The following is a 20,050-nucleotide window of genomic DNA, read 5'->3' as shown; positions in this document are numbered from 1 at the left end:
TCGCTACTAAGAGACCACACAACCCACTAAGAAAGTTCGCTACTAAGAGACCACACACCCACTAAGACCAATCGATACTAAGAGATCCGACAACCCACTAAGATCGATCGCTACTAAGAGACCACACACCTCACTAAGACCAATAAACCTAGGAGATAACTTCTTAGACCGAACGGCTCTTCCAACACCAGAAGTTGGAGTTACTCTGAGGAAAACATGATCTCCATTAGCAAACTCTAAAGGCATCCGCCTACTATCGGCATAAGACTTCTGCCTACTTTGAGATGCCCTCAACCTTTGTTGAATTAGCTTCACCTTTTCAATAGTCTGTTGAATCAATTCTGGCCCAGTCAACACTGATACTCCTTCTTGAAACCAATAAAGAGGAGTCCTACAACGTCTTCCATACAAGGCTTCGAACGGTGTCATACCAATGCTGGAGTGATAACTATTGTTGTAGGTGAATTTCACTAATGGCAACACTTCATTCCAGACTCCCAAGTGATCAAAACACACGTCCTCAACAAATTCTCAAGTGTTTGGATTGTCCTCATCCAGCTCCTTCCTTGACTGCTCTAATGGTGGTACTGACACATCAACAACCATAATCTCACACAGATGTGTGATCAAAGAGGGGTGTCCTAGAGGGGTCCTGCTGCTCACAGCACGTGCACAGCTCTTGATTTCCTCAACAATAATTGCCCCTAAGTTGACCTCCCTTCCACTCAAAATACAATTTAAAAGGAAAGCCCTCTGAGTGGTGATATCAGACATATGGGAGTAGGGGTGGATGTTGGCTTAGGAGAAGGTCATCCAATATTTGGCTAGTGGTATCAAAGATGCCCTCTTGATGTAGATAGGTACATCAGATATGCTCCTCTTAAAGTGCCCTCCAAGCACACATAGGGTCCTCTCCACATCCTCATAATCAACCCCTTCAGCCATAGCCCGCTCATACTGACACCGCTCTTCTTCCCAGTGAGTGCCCAAAAAAGTGTTAATGGTGTCAGCATCAAAAGAAATTTTCTTGCCCCTCACATAGCTGGTATAAGTCTCCTGCTCTCCTCCTAATGCCTTAGCATTAGTTTAGAACTCTTTCACAATAGGGATGCTAGCATGAGCAGGATAAGTGGCCAAGTTCCCCCAGCCTCTGGCGTTGACCTCCCTTCTAAACTAGGGGGCCAAAGTAGGGATCATTCCCACCCTACGTTCCATTAGCACCTTCTTGGCATTCACTGAGGGGAAATACCTCTCGTGGGCAGCCATTTTGAACTAGTGAGAGTAATACTTCTCTTTTCCTTTTCTCTTGTTGCTTGCAGTCTTTACTCTCCTTCCTGATGAGGATGTCATTCCTGCACACAGAGATTCACAACAAAGCCAGAAAACATCAAACATTAGTTCCAAAAATATAACAGCCCAGTACCATTGTTGCCAAGATAATTAGGGAACCATCAATGCCATTTGCATAGGACCACAGAGCTAGAAAAAAGAAAAACCCGTGTGCTGTTAAAGATGTCTGCCGCCCGGGCGGCGAGCGGTGCTGCCAAGCGTGGGTTGCTTATATTTTTCACTTTCCAAATCAGTTTCTAATCAATCCCAGCTAAAATTAACACACTTTAATTGGTCCAAACAGAGGCATAACAGTTTTACACAGCCCCAATCAACACTATCAATCAATTTCATCCCTAATCATCAAACCCTTTTTCAAGAACATGCATCTTTGTCAAAATTACATAAATTGAAAGCTTTAGGGCTTATGACTTACTTGATTGGCAGCAAAAATCAGAGAAAATGCTCAAACAATGGAAGAACAAATGTGCTCTCAGCTGCCACCCTTAAAAACCCTAAACTTGGATCCTTGGATGGTGAAAAAATGGTGAAATCTTAGGGTTTTGATGAAATTGAAAAGAGGAAAGTGGAGAGAGCACTTGGGAGAAGAGTTTTGAGGAGCGAGGTTGAGGGAAATCAGAGAATGGGGCCTTGGGCGAAACCCTTGGAGTTAAAAAGAGTGAGAATGGGCTGAGTTCGCCTAAGCTTCGGGCTTAAAGAGCCCATCTACAGTACCGCCGCCCGGGCGGGCTAAGTGGGGCGCTTGGGCGACGGGCGGTACTGTTACCCCCTCTTAATTTTACCTGTTTTGGGTTTTGCCCTGCCCTAAGTTCACTAATTCAGCCTAAAATTTTTCAGTTTCTTTTCCTTAGTCCTCACAATACTCTCAGATCAATCAATTAATCTCTCCTCACTCCTCAAACATTCAGCTCTTACAGAGTAGGCAAACTAGAATCACACACAAACAAAAAATAAAATAAAAAAATAAAAGAAACAAAATAAAAGTTTGTAGGAACACTGGATTGCCTCCCAATAAGCGCTTCTTTAATGTCACTAGCTTGACCCAGAGTAATCACAAAATAAACAGAAAACAATTGACAAAATAAAAAAAATAAACAAATAAAAGTTTGTAAAACATTGGGTTGCCTCCCAATAAGCGCTTCTTTAACGTCACTAGCTTGACCTAATAAGCTCATGTCACATCTTTGATTTTAGTGTCATCTTTTCCTTTTCCACACCAATTGATCTTCAGCAACTTCCTGTTTACCTTTTTAGTTGTCCTTGAAATTGGAGATTCAATCTCTATTAGTTTATAAGCTCTGAGTTCTTTAACAACCCAAAACCTTTTGTTAAACCTCAATGGTAATCCTGGTTTCAGTTCTTCATGTTTCTCCAGAGAATCTTAATGAACACTTGCTCCTTTGCTATCATTTTCTTCTTGTTGTACCTGTGACAAAAAACAATTTTTACCTTCCTTACCTGGCTTGGCAGCTTTAGTACTCGTCTGTGGTGTACCTCCCCTTGAAGTCCTGAGACTAGTCTTCTTCACCTGCATTGGCTGCTCAGCATTGAAGACATTGAAAATCACCTCCTCTTCTTGGTCTTTAAGTGCTAAGTTCCATCATCCACATTAATGATTACCTTGGTCGTTTTCATGAACGGCCTCCCAAGAATAATAGGGATCTCCAAATCTTCCCCCATCTCCATTATCACAAAATCAACCAAGAATCTGAGATTGTCAATTTGAATCATTACATCTTCCACTGCACCATAAGACTTTTGGTGGATCCATCAACCATAAACAGAGTCATCTTTGCAGGTTTGACTTCAAGAACACCAATCTTTTCAAGAACAGATAAGGGCATCAAATTAATACTGGACCCTAAATCAATTAGGGCTTTCCCTATTTTATGTTTCCCAATAGTACAAGGAATGGTGAAACATCATGGATCTTCAACCTTAGGAGGGAGTGCCTTTTGTAAAATCACATTGCATTCTTCCTGTACCTCCATTGTTTCCTCCTTTAAATATTTCTTTCTTTTGAAGAGTTCCTTCAAAAATTTAGCATATTCAGGAATCTGCTGCAGTGCTTCAGTCACAAGAATTTTTATTCCTAATTTTTTGGAAATTTCTTCAATGCACCCTAATTGTTTTTCTTTTTCTTTTTTGGAGCACTCTTCAGGGTGATTGAGATTTTTCTCTACTTTTTCTTTTTTTTCTCTCAACCTCTTCTTTTTTCTCTCTCTCATTCTCCTCTCTTTCTTTTTCTTTCTCAATCAAATTTTCTTTTCCTTTTCTCTCAATTTTTTTCTCATCTTTTTCTTTTATATTACTCTCTTCTTTTTCTTTCTCACTCAACTTTTCTTTTTCTTTCTCTCTCTCATCTTTCATACTCACAATGGCCTTAGATTCTTCTTTGGGGTTAGATTTAGTATTAGCCCCAAAACTTTTGATAGGCATCTCTTCCAATTTCTTGGCCATTTGGCCAACCTGCATCTCCAAGTTTCTTATAGCAGGTTCAGTGCTTTTCTGAGTGGACAGAGATGCCTACATGAATTGTTGGAGGGTCTCCTCAAGCTTTGTAGTTCTGTCAGATAGAGAGGGTTGTTGTTGCCACTATTGTTGTTGTTGTTGTGGTGGTCTATTGAATTGTCCACCAGTTTGCCCAAATTGACTTTGTCTTGTGCTTGGATGTGATTTCCACCCTTGATTGTAGTTGTTGGGACGAAACTGGTTGCCCTTGTAGTTCACATTCTCATTGAGATTCTCGGACACTACACATTGACCATTAATATGATCACCACCAAATAGATCATGGAGTTGTTGAACTCGTGAAACATTCTGACACTCCTTTGATGGTTGAGAAAGTTTTTTTGTCAAAATCTCCAATTGTTGAGTGATAATTTTATTTTGAGCAAGCAAGACATCATAAGACTGTAGCTATAAAACTCCCTTAGGTTCTGAGGAAGTTATTCTTTCATTGTGCATCTCATTATCATTGGTAGCCATGTTTTCAATTAACTCATAAGCTTCCTCTAGAGCCTTGCATTTGATATTGCCTCCAATTGAGGCATCCAACATCAATTTGGTTGGTGAACATAGACCTCCAAGAAAAAGAATGACTATTGTTGCTTCATCAAAACCATGAGTAAGTATCTTTCTCAGCAAGCTTTCGTATCTATCTCATTCTTGCCCTAATAATTCCTCCATGCCTTGGTTGAAAGAAGAGATTTTCTGCTTCCCTTTGTTGATCTTTGACTATGGGAAGTATTTAGTCAAAAATTTGGCAACCACATCTTCCCACCTAGTAAAGTTGTTTTCAGGAAAAGAGTTTAGCCATAGTTTAGTGTTTCCTCCCAGTGAAAAAGGAAACAAACTCAATCTTATAGCATCATCTGGCACTCCATTCAGCTTCACAGTGTTGCAAATCTCATTAAAAGTGGTTAGATGCTCATATGGATTTTCATTGGACAATCCATTGAATTGGTTGCTTTTTACTAGATAGATCAACGCAGGCTTCATCTCCATGCTTGTGGCGCTGACCGTTGGCTTTGCAATGCTGTTAAAATGGTAAGGGCCAACAACAGTTGCATAATCTGCCAAAGTACGCCTGCCCTCATTGTTCTCCATGCTTTCCCGATCAGATTGTAGGACATGTGAAATTCGTTCTAGAAAAGGAACTCTAGATAGTCTCTTTCTCTGTGGTATTCTATTAGTCTCAAGTCCTTGAAGAAGAGGTTCAAAACTTTTGGTGCTTTGAGTCCTAACTGCATCCTGCATAAACAAAAAAAAACCCTAGAGAATATTGTTAGCACAAAAATATAAATAAAATAAAAGATAAAATCAAATAAAAAAAATAAAGTAAAATAAAATAAAGCCAAAATTAATTAAGAATCACACAAATAGAATAGTTTAAACTGTGAGTCCCAGACAACGACGCCAAAAACTTGTTGACAAATTGACAAGTGTACTAAATCGCACAAGTAATATAAAATGGTAAGACCAAGTATCGTATTCCAGAGGACTCTCGGCACTAAACAGTCGTGTGATAAATTAATTAATTAAGACTTAAAATAAACGAGATCATTGGTTTGCGATGCAAAAACATAAAATAAAATATGAATGCAAATTGATCAACAGTAGAGTAACACAAAGATGAACGGATGTTGTTTAATATGATATGAATATGTTGTTGGGGTTAGATTTCACCAGGTTCCCTCTCATGTATATAAGAATTCCTCTTTATGCATTAATGTTAACGTCACTCACTAAAGTACTTAGAACCCAATCCCTTGGCGCAATAAGCCTGCCTTAATTCATAGTTCGTGCAATTCCTAGCGTTCCTAGAAAATTAAGTCTGAAGATCAAAAGCTTAAGACGACCAAGTACTCATACCCTCATCCCTGAGAAATATTACCCTTCGGAGAATTCAACAAGAACCTGAATTGTAAGGAACCACCCGGCACTCATGCAATTCATAAATCATGCAACTAAATGAGTTAAATAGAGCTAAGCATTAAAACAGATGAATTCCCTAAAAATTAATGAATAAAGCATATATGATTAAGAATCAATTCAAATACATGAGAGTTCACAAGGTTACATCATTCCCCAACAACAAATAGAGTTTAGTTCCCCATAGACCTGGAGAAACAAGATGTACAATGGAAAAGCATGAGATATAAAACCCTAAGAGTAGAAGAGGAAGCTTTCGTCTCCAAATCCGCCTTTAGAGAGTAAAATAGTGTGTTGCATTGCTCCAGCTAGAGATACAAAATCTAGAGCGCCTAGGTCCTTTAAATAAAGTTGGAAAAGAGTAGAAATAGGGTCCAGTCCAAAACAGTCGAAATAGAGCAAAAATTGGGCCGGATCAGCAACGCACACCGCTCGGGTGCCCCATTTGGCCGCTCAGGCGGTGGACGTCGATTTCCGTAAGGCTTGAGCCATCAATTTTGCACGGGCTTCGGGTGTCCGACGCCCGAGCGGCCTAGCCCGCCCGGGCGGCGGGCGTTGATTTGTCCACGCCCAAGCTGTTACCAATAAGGAGTATTGGTAAAACCTGAAGATGTGTTTTGATGATGCTGCAACTTATAGATTTTGGATGTAGTAGGAAAATACCCCCTCCGATACCAACACAAGCCTCTTGCAGGTTGCCCAAGCTTCGTGCGGTTCCCTCTTCTGGTGCTTTTCTAGGCCTTTCTGAGCTCTATATCCTTAGCACTTCATCTTTGGTTCCTGTATTAACTCATTTTCTATCAAAACAAAGGGAATTTGTCATAAAATCATCAAATTCAACCTCAACTCTCTTATTCACACAACTTAATGAAAAACCATGAGTACAAGCAAGTTTCTAAGTTAAAAAGGGTGTATTTAGTATAAAAATTACATCACAGATAACGATATTTGAAACCGTTATCAATAGCACCAGAAAACAACTAGCCCCTTCTGTTAACTCTTGCTTCAACTAACCGACCGACAACAACATCTTTTCTTCCTTTGGAAACACCAACTTCTTCTCACCATAATTTATAAGAATATGATTGGCGGCTAACCAATCCATTCATAGAATTACCTCCAAACCTTTGAGAGGTAAACAGATAAGGTTCACTTTGAACCTACGACCCTCAACCTCAATTGGACATCTAGCACACATGGTAGATGTCTAAACTACACCAACTGTTGGGGTTGACACCACCAGATCAAACTGCAAATCCCCGATTGACAAACCCAACTTTTCAACACATTCCTTTGAGATAAAGGAATGTGTTGCCCCGAGTCAAACAACACACAACAAGATACTCCATGCAACAAACAAGTACTGATAATAAGATTACCTGAATTTGCTGCCTCTGATCCTTTCATTGCGTAGACTCGGCCTACAGCTTATGCTCGGCCCCCAATCCTTTGCTGTAATCTCCCAGCACTCGGCGGTCGCGAGACAACCCTTCTGCCCATAGGACAATCTTTCTCATAGTGGCCCTCTCTTCCACACCGATTTCATCTCCTATATCCTCCCAACTAAGGACAGAAAGACTTGAGGTAAGGTCCCCTACAGTTGTAACATCTTACCGACCCTTGCGAGCCCTATTGACCTGCTGAAACAGATGACTGAGGTCAGACCCATGTTTGGCCAAGTTAAGTCGAGCCTTCAAAAGTTAAAGTCGAGTTGGACCCACGTAGGATCGAATCAAGTTGGGCACATCTTAGACAGACGGATCAAAAGTATATCAGATTGAGTTGAGTACAACCCACTCGAGCCCAATAAAGTCGAGTTAGGTCATGTTAGACCCTTGTCAGGCCTAGTCAAGTTAACTTCAAATTGGGTCAAGTGGAGTCAAACCCATGTTAAATCGAGTTAAGTTAAACCCAACGCATCGTGCGAGGTTAAGTTTGGCCCAACTTGTTGCACCAAATCCAATAATTTCTTTGTTGATTCTTGCACATACGAACATTTATTCTATCAACTCCATGCAGATTTCCATTTCCTTTGTGGTCACCATCATTTCCAAATGCCACAAGCTAAATGATACCAAATATCAAAAGTCAAAAGTTGGCTAGCTCCAACCTTAGAAACAAAAGAATTCTTATTTAAAGACTCCAATTCAATACAAATAGTTGTATATATATAGTTCTAGCTTCCAAGTGTACACCAGAACTACACTTGCTAAATTTCTAAAAAACTAATAATAATTATTTTTTTTTTTAATTATGTGACTTCCAGCTATATAAGTAACTTTCAACAACTTACTTAAATCATAAGTCTTTCCATAAATATTTTCCTTTACAAGAATCCATTTAGATATGTACGTAATCTCTTATAATAATATCAAATTCAATTGTTTGCAGACCATTCCTCGTATGGGTTTTGGTATTAACACTTTTCCTGGTGGGTACCAAATTAGTGTCACTGGGATATTGTGTAGCATGGACATCAATATAGAAACCGTAATACAACATATTTATAATCTTCAAAGTAAAAGTCGAGATGACGCACACAAAACTTATGCAATAAATCTATAAATTATTAACATAAAGAAGAAAAATCTGTATCTATTTTTACTAATGTTATGTTCTGAGCGGTGACAGAAGTTAGAAGACCGTTTTTTAAAATTGGATACTTTATCGAAATGTTGTACGAGAATTGGCCGTTTCTACTTTAAACTGTTGTTCTGCTTTAATATAAATATAAAGAAGATATCATACTTCAAATATGGAAAGTGTAATCAGCAGGAGGGAGGGTTGCACAAGGGACGAGAGAGTGTGCTTCTTGTGGTATACACTTGAAAAATAAATGAGAAAATAAAGTTAAACGAGCTCTGAAATTTAAACCAAACTCACAGCTTGAAACAAAGTCATTCTAAATCTTATTTCAAGCTTAAACTTCAGCTTTGGAATTCTGCATGTAAGATGCATGGTCTTTGTCTGCACGTGTCAAGAAAAAAGGAAAAGATCAGTGTACTTCATCACACTGTAATTAAAATATGAAAAGTGCTCACCTTGATTCGATTTCTTAGGAATCAGTCATGTCTATTGTAGAAGCTGTAATTTCTAATGCAGAATCAGTACAAGACCCCTTTGAAGATAAATTTTCATGAAGGATCTTTTTTCCGACATAGAATGCTGGTGTTTGAGGTAAGGAAACTATTGCACTTTTGTTATTCAACATTGATACAATCTCAAACATGGTGGGTCGATCATCTGCATAATGTTCTACACACAGCAGACCAATATGAATGCATCTTTGTACTTCATCAGGATCAATAGACTCCTTTATTGATGGATCAACTAACTCTGAACATGCACCTTCTTTCCATAACTCCCATGTCTGTCAATATTTTACTCAAATTAGAAATATGGAACAATAAGAAAAAATAACACAATGTGACTAATTTACATACATGTCCTATTAGATTTAATGGCCGATCAACATCATAGCAACCAAGGCTTCTTCTTCCACTAACAATTTCAAGTAACAACACTCCAAAACTATACACATCAGACTTTGTAGAGAAAGCTCCTTCCATCATATATTCTGGAGACATGTAACCACTACAAGAAAAACTAATTTGTAACATGATGAAATCATTTCTATATATTCATAGAAAATGGAACCAAGAGAGTTTATCAAGCTCACTGTGTTCCAACAATTCTGTTGGTATTTGAGGCTGATTCATGTTGTGTGAATATTCTCGCCATTCCAAAATCTGAAATTTTTGGATTCATGTTTTCATTTAAAAGAATGTTGCTAGCTTTCATGTCTCTGTGAATGACTTTGAGTCTTGAATACTTGTGAAGATAAAGTAATCCTTGAGAAATTCCTTCTATTATTTTGAAGCGCTTCTTCCAATCTAGTAATTTGCCTCTTGTACCATCTTTCAATTGTCAACATTTATATTTTGATGGGTTAGTATGTGTACCAAACAACGTTGACTAGAAGTTTTCCCTATAAGTATTCTAATTGACGCATAATAAAAGAACACATAATTAAAAGGAGTCCTGTATATTTCTCACCGAATAGATAGAAATCCAAACTTTTATTAGGCATGTACTCGTAAATTAGAATCTTCTCTTCTTCATAAATGCAACAACCAAGTAGTTGTACAAGATTCATGTGTTGAAGTTCACATATTAGTGTTAGTTCATTCTTAAACTCCACAATTCCTTGTCCAAATGTTTTTGAAAGTCTTTTTACAACAATCTGTTGCCCTGTTGGAAGAATTCCCTGAAATAACAGTAAAATAACAAATATTAAGTACTCTAATTGACACATTTTGTTAATGCATAACTTCATTGATTTCAAGTCACCTTATAAACAGGTCCAAAGCCTCCTTGTCCTAACTTATTCTCCGATGAAAATCTGTTTGTTGCTTCCATAACTGATGTATAATTAAACACTGTTAGGCCATGTCCCTTTTTTAAATCATCTTCAAAATCTTCCATTGTAGATGACCGACTACAAGTTGCCAAGTATGCCATCTTCGTCACCTTCCTTTGACTCTTCTTCTCTGTTTGATGAATGTGAGAAAGATTAAAATATACATAAAGTATCAAAAGACTAAGCTTAGTGTTGTATGTAGTAATCTGATTTTGAAGTACGTAACAACCTTGAAACACATATTTTCTCTTCTTTAAGGCTAGGCAAATAGTCAATAGACAAATTGCAAGTAGAGCTGCTGCTGCTACTGCAACTATCCATGTCCACTTTTTTGTACCTGCATAGAATTTTTACTTAAGTAACAATGGATATTGTTATTATAAGTTTTGCAAAGACTGCTTTCTGTTAGCCAACACACAATCTTGACTGTACGTGATTAAGGTATATAAACAACCTGATTGAATTAAATTTATCAAAATATTATGTTTTGTGATGTACAAAATTGATTTTGAAGTACATAACTACCTTGAAACACATATATTCGTTTCTTTACGGCTAGGCAATTAGTGAATAGGCAAATTGCAAGTAGAGCAGTTCCAAATCCACTTTTTTTACCAGTGTAGAATGTTTACAATTAATATTGTAATTTTTCAACAAACAGCAATGACTGATTTCTCTTAGGGGACAAACAATCTTTAGTGTATGTGACTACATTAAAAAAATAACCGATTGAGTTAAAAAATTAGAAAAAATCGTACATAAAGTAAACAGTAGTATAAACTAAAGAAATCAATCGAACAATATATTTGACTTACCCTTATGAAGAGACAACGTGTTCACTAGCAAGTATAATTCGTAACCTGTACGGTTATAAGTAAAATTTTCTGCTGAAATCAAGTGAAAGAATATACATCCAGGTTCATTTGGGTTAAAATCCATGAATCCAATGCAAGTACAATTGCTCCAGCAACTGGCCTCACAATCACTGTGACCATAACTTATATTTTCTTCAGCGCTTACATTGTTAAATCTGATGAAACCAGTATGTTTCTGAAATACATCACCAGGATTCCTACACTTGGGTATATCCTGCCATCTTTGGCAACCTCCGTCAGTATTGTTATATCCATAACACAAATCAGCCCTTGCAACATATACTTCACCATCAAATATGCTGCAGAATTCCAAAGCAAAAGTTGGAGTGTCAAGCTGTGAAGCTTGTCGTAAGATTTGGAATGACCCTTCTTCACGTTTTGTGAGTACATCCTTCTAACAGATCCAATGCGTGTCACGTTTTAATTTCAGAACTTAGTGTTATGTTGCTATTTCTTTTTCTTATGTTCCAGAAAGAATAACTCTCAGCTCACCACTTGTGCAAACCATCGTGCAGCTTAGTCTCTCCATATTTGAAGCATCCTATCAGGCATAAACCACAGAATCTGCTTGCTTTCATGTACTTGTGGTTGTGGTGGAGTACTCGTATTCATGTTGAAGCAGCAAATGATTTGATAACGTCCACGTTCGAACAGGGTCTTCATTTTTTGCAGTTGTGAAAGAGAAGGAGTTTTCGTCCCCATTAGACACAAGGGTGTACTTCAACCTGCGTTGCGCATCCTCTGAAATGTACTCAAATCTATTGTTCCTCAGTTTCCCACTTCGCCAACAAACTTTTCCCCGTCTCCTTACGATCAATTCTTGTTCAACATGTTCCCATTCAAGGCTAAAGGCACCGGGAGGGCCAAGTGCATTGGTAAACCATGAAAACACTAACCAACGATGGCCTGTTTTGTGATTAACACCTAACTTCTGGGTGGGGAGCAAAGTGTCAGTGGGATAATCAAAACTCTGCCACAAGAGAGTGTTTGTTCCATTAGGGTGAAGTTGTTGAAGCACAAAGTTGCCTGTGTCCAACAAAGTGGCCTTAGTGTTGTAGATAGCTTTTGGTGGAGAATACAGGATTATTGGCTTCCCGTGTTGAGATTCAATTTTCAGCACCCCTGAGCGGTTAAGTGACAAAACTGCAGAGTCCTTGTCAACAGGTCGGTTTTTCATCCAAACTTCAGGACTTTTATTTGAAATTATAACCAAGTATACGTTCTCACCACCAGTAAGCTGAATAAAACCTAGACAATATGTGACCTTTTTTGAACATATTCCTGTTGTTGTGTAATTCAGTGTACCACCAGGATTTAAAGTGTCATTTGCTGCTTCAACATGAATACGAGTACTCCACCACAACCACAAGTACATGAAAGCAAGCAGATTCTGTGGTTTATGCCTGATAGGATGCTTCAAATATGGAGAGACTAAGTTGCACGATGGTTTGCACAAGTGGTGAGCTGAGAGTTATTCTTTCTGGAACATAAGAAAAAGAAATAGCAACATAACACTAAGTTCTGAAATTAAAACGTGACACGCATTGGATCTGTTAGAAGGATGTACTCACAAAACGTGAAGAAGGGTCATTCCAAATCTTACGACAAGCTTCACAGCTTGACACTCCAACTTTTGCTTTGGAATTCTGCAGCATATTTGATGGTGAAGTATATGTTGCAAGGGCTGATTTGTGTTATGGATATAACAATACTGACGGAGGTTGCCAAAGATGGCAGGATATACCCAAGTGTAGGAATCCTGGTGATGTATTTCAGAAACATACTGGTTTCATCAGATTTAACAATGTAAACGCTGAAGAAAATATAAGTTATGGTCACAGTGATTGTGAGGCCAGTTGCTAGAGCAATTGTACTTGCATTGGATTCATGGATTTTAACCCAAATGAAACTGGATGTATATTCTTTCACTTGATTTCAGCAGAAAATTTTACTTATAACCGTACAGGTTACGAATTATACTTGCTAGTGAACACGTTGTCTCTTCATAAGGGTAAGTCAAATATATTGTTCGATTAATTTCTTTAGTTTATACTACTGTTTACTTTATGTACGATTTTTTCTAATTTTTTAACTCAATCGGTTATTTTTTTAATGTAGTCACATACACTAAAGATTGTTTGTCCCCTAAGAGAAACCAGTCATTGCTGTTTGTTGAAAAATTACAATATTAATTGTAAACATTCTACACTGGTAAAAAAAGTGGATTTGGAACTGCTCTACTTGCAATTTGCCTATTCACTAATTGCCTAGCCGTAAAGAAACGAATATATGTGTTTCAAGGTAGTTATGTACTTCAAAATCAATTTTGTACATCACAAAACATAATATTTTGATAAATTTAATTCAATCAGGTTGTTTATATACCTTAATCACGTACAGTCAAGATTGTGTGTTGGCTAACAGAAAGCAGTCTTTGCAAAACTTATAACAACAATATCCATTGTTACTTAAGTAAAAATTCTATGCAGGTACAAAAAAGTGGACATGGATAGTTGCAGTAGCAGCAGCAGCTCTACTTGCAATTTGTCTATTGACTATTTGTCTAGCCTTAAAGAAGAGAAAATATGTGTTTCAAGGTTGTTACGTACTTCAAAATCAGATTACTACATACAGCACTAAGCTCAGTCTTTTGATACTTTATATATATTTTAATCTTTCTCACATTCATCAAACAGAGAAGAAGAGTCGAAGGAAGGTGACGAAGATGGCATACTTGGCAACTTATAGTCGGTCATCTGCAATGGAAGATTTTGAAGATGATTTAAAAAAGGGACATGGCCTAACAGTGTTTAATTATACATCAGTTATGGAAGCAACAAACGGATTTTCATCGGAGAATAAGTTAGGACAAGGAGGCTTTGGACCTGTTTATAAGGTGACTTGAAATCAATGAAGTTATGCATTGTCACGCCCCATTAATTATTCTGCTGATTCACCTCTCTACTTTCATAAATGCACCTTGCCACGCATACACCTCCATTGAGACGCACACCCTTCGTTTAAAACGCACTCACGTTCACAATGCATGCATGCTGACAAGTGTCATTTTGGAACGTTCTAAAAACGTTAATGGAATCCAAGTGGCAGCAGGCGGTTGGACGATCGTCCTGCGTGGGGAAAGAAATGATTTTCTGGAAAACTCTTTCCCTTTCTCTGTGCATTTCATCTTCTTCCTCAAATTTCTGATCTCCTAAATTCTCCATTCTCTCTCTAGAGACCTTTCTTCTTCTCTCTTCTGCAGCTCACCCTCCTTTGCTCCGTTCACGTTTCAGCACCGTGAGAAGCGTCCCTGCACCGTGAGCTTTCCATCAAACCGATTGGTTTTGGGATTCTGAAACGGGTAAGTTTCACGTCCTCAACCACTCTTCATTTTCAACATGCAAGCTTCGTTTTAATCTGCATGCACCGTCTCTGAACCAATATTGGTTTCCTGTAATTTTAGTTGGAAGAGTTTTGGGGTTTTGAACGTTAAGGGTAGAAGAGTATACTGGAATCTTGTGTTCTTTTTGAAGAACAAAAGCACGCTGCTTAATCCGGGTAAGGGAAGCTTATTGTGATTTAATTTATAATGTGAGTTGTATGCAATGTTCGGTATGGATTGTATGCATGAATTGTATGCTGTTGTATTAGTATGAACGATCGCTGTTACACTGAATGAATGTGGTATGCATTGGGTGATACTTATGCTGATGGTTGCTTGGTATGGATGATTAATGAGAATCTTATAAAGTATGTAATTTGATATGTTGATACTATGTATAAAGTATGAACTGAGATATGATAATATGAATTTTGTAATGTATGAGATTATGGTGGAGAGAAATTATAAGTTATGAATCGTATGAAATCTGTAAAGTTATTGAAAACTGAAAAATCTGGAAAATATTATATTCTCTGATAAAATACGCTCGTCCTTGTACGGTCATATACCGTTCGTTTTTCTCTAAAAAATGATTTAGAGTGAAATTCTTTCATTTGGAAAGGATTCTGTCTTAGAACGAGCGTTCCCATTTGAAATGCTAATTTAGCGTTCGTCTTTGATAGCGTTCGACTTTATGTCGAAGCATTCTTCTTTGGTAGCGTTCGACCTTATGTCGAGCGTTCTTCTTTGGTAGCGTTCGACCTTATGTCGAGCGTTCGTTCTTGATAGCGCTCGTTCTTTTGCCGAGCGTTCGTATTTAATAGCGTTCGACCTTATGTCGAGCGTTCGTCCTTGATAGCGTTCGACCCTCGTCGAGCGTTCATCCTTGATAGCGTTCGACCCTCTGTCGAGCGTTAGTCTTTGATAGCGTTCGGCCTTATAACGAGCGTTCGTTTTAAATCGCGCAAGGTCTCCTATCCAGCGCTCGTACTAATTGAATAATTATTGATCTTTAAATAGCGTTCGTCTTGATTTCAAATAACGTTCGTCTTTTTATGGCAATATAACTAAGAGTGAAAATGTGATGTTGAGGGAAGTATAAAATGTGCGAACCATATATGAAATGATATTATGATTTTGGAATTTGAACGAGCGTTCCAAGGTGGAACGACTCTTGACTGGATATTGATATTTGTAGTATGAACGTGGTAAGCTTAGATGGTGATCCATCCTGATATTCCGTGAGTGCTCGTTCTCAAGTAGAGATGAGTATGTCATTCGGGGGAATGGCAGGAGGTCTAGTCCATAACTGTAACTTGGACATAAAAGACTAACCTCAGGTGGCTACTGATGAGTATTCCAGTCACTCACCTGGGTGCACGGACGCCTTAGCTACACAGGTTTCATACAGTCCGGACGGTCGGTCTAGTATCAGGAATTTGGTTGAGTTAATGTATGATTTGAATGCATGTATTACGAATAAATTGATATGTTTGGTATGCATGAACTGTATGTTTGACTTGAATTAAATTCAATAAGCTTACCCTTGCGTTTTCCATTGTGTTGTCTCGTCTATGTATACCCGTCTTGTCGAATGCAATGATCATCCGTGTGGATGTGAGCAGATGGTGAGGCGTTACTTGAAGAAACGCTGGAAGAAGAAAATTTGGAGGACGCCAACCTCGTCGAAGCTGAAGTGAAGGCCGAACAGTGAACGTTCGGTTCTAGTTAGTGTATTTAGAGTAGCGAGCGGCTGTGAGCGAGCGCTCTTTTGACTGGAGATAGTTGGACGTTCGGTCACTATTTTTGTAAACCGTTCGTTCTTACCTTTTTGTTAAACGCTCGTTAATTTATGTATGAAAGGCCGTTCGGCCATTTATTTCTATCTGTTTCCTTTAATTTAAAACTGTTTTGGGTTATTGATACGTGTAATTATTCTAAGTATATGGTTGATGACTGTATAATTTTGGGATGTTACATTATTGGTATCAGAGCAGTTTTGTTCTCTTAAGAACGCTGTAGGTTATGAGTGCATTGCGTTTTTGTTGTGTGCTTATCGTATGTTTAATAAGTTACTGTTTTAACTATTAAACATTTTAACGTTCGTTTTCTCTGGTACAGAAAACGATGGCACCTAGACTCCCTCCTCCACCCCAACCTAACGAACCTGATGCGTCCAACAACGCTAGGTTGTTGGAGACAGTGATAGACCGCTTACAGCAGCAGAACACGACACTGATGGAACAAAATGCCACTCTAATGCAGCAGAATCAGAGTGCCATGCAGAGTTTGGAAGCTTCACGTGCCAACTCTGAAACTACACAAAGACAACTAATGGAGATCTTAGCAGCGACTAGGCATCATTCAGGGGCGTCTTCTTCCAACGCTGCCCCGCCTACTGCCGAATGGAGCTTGGAGAGTTTCCTCCAACACCATCCTGCTAAATTCAATGGAAAGGGTCTCCCAAACGAAGCGGATCAGTGGTTGAGGGATATAGAGAAGATCTTCAATGCCAAACGATGCCCTGATGAAAACAGGTTGGCGTACGCTGAGTATTTACTGACTGGAGAAGCGAGCCATTGGTGGTCGAGCGCTAGAGCCATTCTTACGGACGCGCAGCAACCGATCACCTGGGAAGTATTTAGAAACAAATTTTATGAGGAATACTTCCCTGACAGCGTACGGTTTGCAAAGGAGGTGGAATTCCTACAACTGGTTCAAGGAAATATGTCCGTCTCGGAGTACACCAATAAATTCAAACATCTCGTCAGATTCAATACTATGGCCACAAGTGAAGTGTGGCAGTGTAGAAAATTTGAGAACGGATTGAGGAGTGATCTCAAGGTTTTGATTTCCAGTCTATGTATTCGGACGTTCCCAGCCATGGTTGAGAGGGCTAAGATACTTGAGAAAAATATGGCTGAGGCGGAACAACATAAGAAACAACAGGCGTCGAGAGTACCAGTTATGTCGAGACCCAATGTGCATAGGAACAGGACCCCATACGCTCGTCCAGCCCAGTCGAGTGGTTCACAATCTATGGTAGTTACTGGACAAGCCAATCAACAAGGGCCGGTCAGATGTTTTCAGTGCGGAGGACCCCATTTCAGATCTTCATGCCCTCAGTTGGTTGGAGGGAAATATTGCACTCGTTGTAAAAGAAATGGTCACCTGGAGAACGAGTGTAATATGGGCGGACGTGCAGTGATGAGGCCGCCGAATGCGGGAAGGACTCAGCAAGGAAGAGGTGGACGAGCCAAGCTGTAGGGCGAGTATATGCGATCACTGGTGCAGAAGCAGCGAGCTCAGGTACGCTCGTCACTGGTACCTGCTTAGTTCATGGAATTCCTTGCTGTGTTTTGTATGATTCGGGGGCCACACACTCCTTCATCTCGAAGGCGTGCGTTGATAAGTTGGGATTAACCGAGAGTGAGATGCAGTTCGACTTGGTGGTGTCAACCCCAGCGGCTAGAGAGGTCAGGACGTCTACCATGTGCGTTAGATGTTCTGTTGAAGTAGAGGGGCGTAGATACAAGGTAAACTTAATATGTTTGCCTCTCAAGGACTTAGAAGTGATTCTGGGAATGGATTGGCTGAATACCAATCGCATCCTCATAGATTGTGGGGCTAAGGAGTTGATTTTTCCTGAGGAATGTGAAGAAGAGTTAGGAGTGACGCTCTTTCAAATTAAAGAAGATATAATGGAAGGCGCCAGTTGCTTCTTGATCATGACGCATGAAGACCGAGAATTGGCGGATAAGAGTGGTGAACGTTCGTTCAATAAGTACGCTGAAGGACGAACGATTGTGGACGAATTCTCGGACGTTTTCCCGGATGAAGTGCCTGGATTGCCTCCTGTTCGTGAAGTTGAATTTACCATAGATTTGGTAACTACTGCGGCCCCTATATCCGTTCAACCGTATAGAATGGCACCCGCTGAATTGGTGGAGCTTAAAAAGCAAATAGAAGAGTTGATGGACAAGAGATTCATCCGTCCAAGCGTGTCACCTTGGGGAGCGCCCGTGTTATTGGTGAAGAAGAAGGATGGCAGCTCTCGGCTTTGTATTGATTACCGTCAGTTGAATAAGCTGACCATCAAGAATAAATACCCATTGCCTCGCATTGACGATCTACTGGACCAGTTGCATGGAGCGAGCGTTTTCTCTAAGATAGACTTGAGGTCGGGCTATCACCAGATTCGGGTCAAGGAAGGAGACATTCAGAAGACAGCCTTCCGTTCACGTTATGGACACTATGAGTACGTGGTCATGCCGTTCGGTGTGACGAACGCTCCAGCAGTCTTCATGGACTACATGAACCGTATATTCAGGCCGTATTTGGACAAATTCGTGGTGGTGTTTATTGATGATATTCTCATCTACTCCAAGAGTTGTGAAGAGCATGAGGAACACTTAAGGGTGGTACTTGGAGTGTTGAGAGAAAAGGAGTTGTACGCTAAGTTGTCTAAGTGCGAATTTTGGATGAAAGAAGTGCAATTTTTGGGTCACGTCGTGTCCGCTGGTGGAATTTCAGTTGATCCGGCTAAGGTGCGAGCGGTCTTGGAATGGGAGAGTCCGCGCTCGGTTACTGAAGTTAGAAGTTTTGTAGGGCTCGCGGGTTACTATAGGCGTTTCATAGAAGGATTTTCTAAGATAGTAGCACCGTTAACCCAGCTGACTAGAAAGGATCACCCATTCGCTTGGACCGATAGGTGTGAATCCAGCTTCCAAGAGTTGAAGCAGAAGCTGGCGAGCGCTCCAGTATTAGTAATTCCGGACACTGCCAAACCTTTTGAAGTTTACTGTGACGCATCTCACCAAGGTTTGGGGTGCGTTCTTATGCAAGAGAAGCGGGCAGTGGCATACGCCTCACGGCAGTTGAAGATACATGAGAAGAATTACCCAACGCACGACCTAGAGCTAGCAGCGGTCGTCTTTGCTCTAAAGATTTGGAGACACTACTTGTATGGATCCGTCTTCCAAGTCTTTAGTGATCATAAGAGCCTCAAGTACCTATTTGACCAAAAGGAGTTGAATATGAGACAGCGGAGGTGGCTTGAGTTCTTAAAGGATTATGAGTTCGAGTTGCTTTATCACCCTGGTAAAGCGAACGTTGTGGCGGATGCTCTAAGTAGGAAGGCGGTTCATGTCTCGGTAATGATGGTTAAAGAGTTAAGTTTGGTGGAGAGTTTCCGAGACCTAAGGTTGCAGTTCGAGTTGGAGTCGAACAGTATTAAATGCTGCACCTTGTGGATATCAAGTGATGTGTTCGACCGAATCTGGATGAAACAACGAGAGGACGAAGAATTGGTGAAGATTTTAAGCGCGCTCGGTACGGATCAAGCCAAACATTTCAACGCTGGAACGGACGGCATGTTACGTTACATGGGACGGACGTGCGTTCCGAATGATGGCGAGCTGAAGAGAATTATCTTGGAAGAAGGTCATCACAGCCGTCTTAGCATGCATCCAGGCATGACTAAGATGTATCACGATCTCAAGCAGTCGTTCTGGTGGCCAAGGATGAAGAGTGACGTTGCACGTTTTGTGGCATCATGCCTAACCTGTCAACGTGCTAAGGCCGAATATC

The 20,050-nt window shown here is 39.7% G+C and overlaps 2 protein-coding genes across 2 annotated transcripts in view; one reads left to right on the top strand and one right to left on the bottom strand.

The window, feature by feature from the left end:
- The window catches only part of LOC108320276 (G-type lectin S-receptor-like serine/threonine-protein kinase CES101), a gene marked incomplete at its 5' end in the record, with an annotated part of 85,676 nt that overhangs the window by 60,768 nt on the left and 4,858 nt on the right, over nucleotides 1-20,050 (top strand). The window contains 3 exon segments of the mRNA XM_052878155.1: nucleotides 12,749-13,090; nucleotides 13,569-13,676; nucleotides 13,776-13,975. Coding sequence (XP_052734115.1) covers nucleotides 12,749-13,090; nucleotides 13,569-13,676; nucleotides 13,776-13,975 — 650 coding nt within the window.
- LOC108320277 (G-type lectin S-receptor-like serine/threonine-protein kinase At1g67520) lies at nucleotides 8,405-18,236 on the bottom strand. The gene is made up of 8 exons (XM_017551658.2): nucleotides 11,700-18,236; nucleotides 11,020-11,378; nucleotides 10,434-10,541; nucleotides 10,135-10,334; nucleotides 9,841-10,051; nucleotides 9,464-9,701; nucleotides 9,228-9,378; nucleotides 8,405-9,154 (listed from the first exon to the last, which is right to left on the bottom strand). Exons 1-8 carry the CDS (start codon nucleotides 12,452-12,454, stop codon nucleotides 8,840-8,842), a joined length of 2,337 nt encoding a protein of 778 aa, XP_017407147.1. The 5' UTR covers nucleotides 12,455-18,236; the 3' UTR covers nucleotides 8,405-8,839.

Source organism: Vigna angularis, chromosome 5, assembly GCF_016808095.1.
Source record: "Vigna angularis cultivar LongXiaoDou No.4 chromosome 5, ASM1680809v1, whole genome shotgun sequence".
NCBI classification, from domain to species: Eukaryota; Viridiplantae; Streptophyta; class Magnoliopsida; order Fabales; family Fabaceae; genus Vigna; species Vigna angularis.
The sequence above is the reverse complement of the archived record's forward strand: the minus strand, read 5'-3'. Positions and strand labels throughout refer to the sequence as shown.